We start from the raw sequence: 4,031 nt of genomic DNA on the forward strand, positions 1-4,031 counted from the left end.
AATAAATATTTATTAAAATATTAGATATAATTATTTTCTCTTAAAATATCAATTAATAATTTATCAATATAATTTTTATAATTATTTGCGCAGAAAATTCCACTAATAGTAATATAAGCAGGTTGTAATTTTTTATCAGGCTTAATTTAATAAAATTTAATTTTTTGTGTTTTAATTATTTTTTATCTTTTTTAATTTTATCAATTAAAGATAAAAAAATATTTTTTTTCATAATTTTAATTTTCATTAATATTTCATCTGGATCATTACAAATTCCTTCTTTTTTTTTTTTTAATTTAAAAGCATCAAAATTTTATGGTGCCAAATTCTATAGCGGCCCAATTTACACAACTTTCGTAGGCTCTAATGAGTTCATGAGTGGGCTCAAATCCATTTTCAGCCCAAGAGCTTGACAAGCTCCTAGGCATGGACTCTCACTCTCCTCTTTCTCTGTGTTTGTGTGTGCCTCTCTCTCTCTCTCTCTCTCTCTCTGTATCTCTAGCTTCTCGCTGTCCTCTTCTTGCAGCTTTCAAGTTTGAAACTCGGGCAAAATGGAAGACATAGAAGATTTATTGATTGGTAGTGGAGGTGGTGTTCCTCCTGGATTTCGTCTGCCTCTGAATTCCATTGGCGTTATTCCCTGGAAGAATAAGAACAAATCTAACCTCAATGCATCCAAGGTCTCTCAAATCCCTTTCTCTTCCAAAATTCCTGGCACTCAGACCATATATATCAAGACTTTTGGATGCTCACATAATCAGGCAAGTTCTTCTTTCTTTTTGTTTGCAGCTTTTATGGAAACTATGAAAAATTTTAGATGCTTTATGAGTTGTAATTCTTGTTATTTGGTGATACCCAGATGCTTAATTGTACAAACTAGGACTCTAACATTGTGTCGGAGGAGTTTTTTATCTTGCTACTTAGAAGTTTAGCCATAGTGAAAATTTATAGTATTTGAAAGCTAAAAGTTTAGATGGGAAATGCAAATATTGGATTTTTCATTGGAGCTAGTTAGGAATTCACGAGACAATGAAATACTCATCGGTTGTGAAACAGAGAGAGTGAAAAAAAAAAAAATGATCTAATGAAGGTAATGTGAAGTTAAAAATTAGCAAGATTTGTTTTTTTTATCCCTGCAAAAATGGATGCAATACAAATAAGTTACAAACTGGCAGAAGACAATAAACATAGAGGACCTTTATGCACCAGAGAAACAATTATCCAATACTTATCCAATGTCAAGCGAGTTGGAGTTTGAAACATAGTTTTAAATTGATTGCAGCCTTCATCACTGTCGTAGGAATGGAGCTTCTAAATGCTTATTTACTATGAAAGAGGTCAAGAAAGGTATATTGGGCTTTTTTTTATTTTTTTTTTATTCTTGATCAAGAAAATTTTCTAAATGCCTGCAATAAACTGTTATCTTTTGAAGTTGTAATGTGTATCAACTGAGTCATAAAAAAAAAAAAAAGTAATCTAGTGTTTAGCAGTTAATCATTACTTGTTTATCCCAGCATTATGCTTTTTGAGTTTGGCCAAGGGGATCTTAGGAACATTATTCTTAATCAGATATTGATAATATGAACTTATTTCAGTTTTTCTCAGTTATGCTTCTCACAATTGGTAATTGTGGCAGAGTGACAGTGAATATATGGCTGGTCAGCTTTCATCATTTGGTTATGCATTAACTGACATTCCCGAGGATGCTGACTTGTGGCTGATCAATACGTGAGTATCCTTGCCCCTGCTCCCCACCCCCTTATTTTTCTGTCTGTTATTTTTGTCAAGACTGTTGTCATTTTTCCTGAAATCACTGGGAAATCATAGTTCATTATCTGTCATATACCAGTCTTTCACCGTTTTCATTTTGGTGACCGTTAGGTTGTTGCACAATATTTTGATTTACAGATTAATTAAAATGGTTCTTCAATTTCACTTGCATCTTTTTCATGATTTATTATCAACTTTTGAACAAACTTTAAAATGACTAAGTTTCTTGGATATACATAGGCCTTACCTAGGTCTCATTCCAGGGATACATACATAGTTTGACTTTGAATGAACAAAACTATTTTTGGTTGAAGTTTTAGCTCTGGTTGTAAAATTGGGCTTTTCTGTTAACACTGGCACATCATTGATCCACATTCTTTGATGCAGATGCACTGTAAAATCTCCAAGTCAGTCTGCAATGGACACTCTATTAACAAAGGGCAAAAGGGCAAAAAAACCCCTGGTGGTTGCTGGGTGTGTGCCTCAAGGCAGTCGAAATTTGAAAGAACTAGAAGGAGTCAGTATAGTTGGTGTCCAGCAAATAGACCGTGTAGTTGAAGTTGTGGAAGAGACTCTAAAAGGTCATGAGGTGCGGCTTTTGAACCGCAAGACATTGCCTGCGCTAGACTTGCCTAAGGTGCAAAATATAAATTCTAACTTTTTACTGTGGCATGAACACTTCATTTTGTTCACTAGGGCTATTTAGTGGCCTCACATCTATCTCTTATGCTGAAGAAAACACATGACATTACTCTTTTGTTGTTGGTTAATTTGAATCACCAGCAATTTTGAAGATATAGTTATAGTTCTTCCTTTCTTTTGACAACTTGATTCTTCCAACAGGTTCGTAAGAACAAGTTTGTTGAGATTCTTCCAATTAATGTTGGTTGTTTGGGTGCTTGCACTTATTGCAAGACAAAGCATGCCCGTGGTCATCTGGGGAGCTATACTGTTGACAGCCTTGTAAGTTCATGCAGTCATAACTGACATTTTTCCTATTCAGTTTTCTGTTATTAAAGCCTTAAATCTACAGGTGGGTCGTGTAAGAACAGTTATAGCTGATGGAGTAAAAGAAATATGGTTGAGCAGTGAAGATACTGGAGCATATGGTAAGTTTTTTTTAAGACCTTTGAATTGTAGTGTTTGCATTTTGCTGATCTGAAGTTACTTTGAAGAAACGTTGTTTCTACAGGTTCTGTTAAGAAAAATCTTGGAGCTCTTACTCTAGATTTCGTGAATAACCTACTTACATGGGGAAAAAAAAAAGATTTTGTTTCTTATTCATGATTCACTGTTAGAGAACAATGGCTCTTTTTTACAACAAACTGTTCTTTTGATACGGATAAACAAACAGTAACATATATGTAAACTGTTATAAGTAAATTAACACCTTTCAAGATGGGAAAACAAGAATTATAGTGAATTCACCATTTTCATGTCATCCTGTGTTTGACAGAAGAAACTTCTTTCAGAACTCATAAAACAGTTCTCACTGATGATTATACGAAAATAAGCCCTTGAACAATTTGGGTTTGCTGAAATTTTGCAGGTCGTGACATTGGGGTTAATCTTCCAACATTATTAAATGCTATTGTTGCTGAACTTCCTACTGATGCAAGTGCCATGCTTCGAATTGGGATGACAAATCCTCCTTTTATCCTTGAGCACTTGAAAGAGATAGCTGAAGTTTTGTGTCACCCATGTGTATACTCTTTTCTTCATGTGCCTGTGCAATCTGGGAGTGATTCAGTTTTGAGTGTAAGTTTAAATGCTGCTGTAAACTTGACCTTCCTCTACACTCCATTCCCCTCCACAGAGAAATGCCCTTGTAATGATTCAAAATGCAAATGTACAATTTACTTGAGGTTGCTGCTGAAGGAAATCCATAAAACAGTGATTTTGACCGTATGATTGCTCTTGTTGTCTCAGGCAATGAATCGAGAGTACACAGTGAGTGAATTCAGGACTGTGGTAGATACCTTGACTGAACTAGTTCCAGGGATGCAAATTGCTACTGACATAATATGTGGATTCCCAGGTTAGTTTATGGATGCAAATTCCACTTAATGGTCTTTTTTAATCAAGAAGCAAGTGATATAGAATCCTGCAATGGACATTTGCATTTTAAAGTGGTGAAATCTTATGCCATGGGAAAAAATTGGGTATGGGTAGATTTTTTTTTTTTTTAAATTAGTCAGGAACAGTTAAATAAATTTAATTTTATATGTTATTATCAATGACTGTTAAAGAAAACATCGTTT

The 4,031-nt window shown here is 34.3% G+C and overlaps 1 protein-coding gene across 1 annotated transcript; it reads left to right on the plus strand.

Annotated features, from left to right (window-relative positions):
• Nucleotides 1-431: 431 nt before the first annotated feature.
• Nucleotides 432-3,832, plus strand: LOC110644378 (uncharacterized). Its single transcript, XM_058142349.1, has 7 exons — nucleotides 432-761; nucleotides 1,637-1,728; nucleotides 2,158-2,407; nucleotides 2,614-2,733; nucleotides 2,804-2,879; nucleotides 3,320-3,528; nucleotides 3,700-3,832. The coding sequence occupies exons 1-7, from the start codon at nucleotides 552-554 to the stop codon at nucleotides 3,811-3,813; spliced, it is 1,071 nt and encodes a 356-aa protein (XP_057998332.1). The 5' UTR covers nucleotides 432-551; the 3' UTR covers nucleotides 3,814-3,832.
• Nucleotides 3,833-4,031: the final 199 nt, after the last annotated feature.

Source organism: Hevea brasiliensis, unplaced genomic scaffold, assembly GCF_030052815.1.
Source record: "Hevea brasiliensis isolate MT/VB/25A 57/8 unplaced genomic scaffold, ASM3005281v1 Scaf433, whole genome shotgun sequence".
Taxonomy (NCBI): Eukaryota; Viridiplantae; Streptophyta; class Magnoliopsida; order Malpighiales; family Euphorbiaceae; genus Hevea; species Hevea brasiliensis.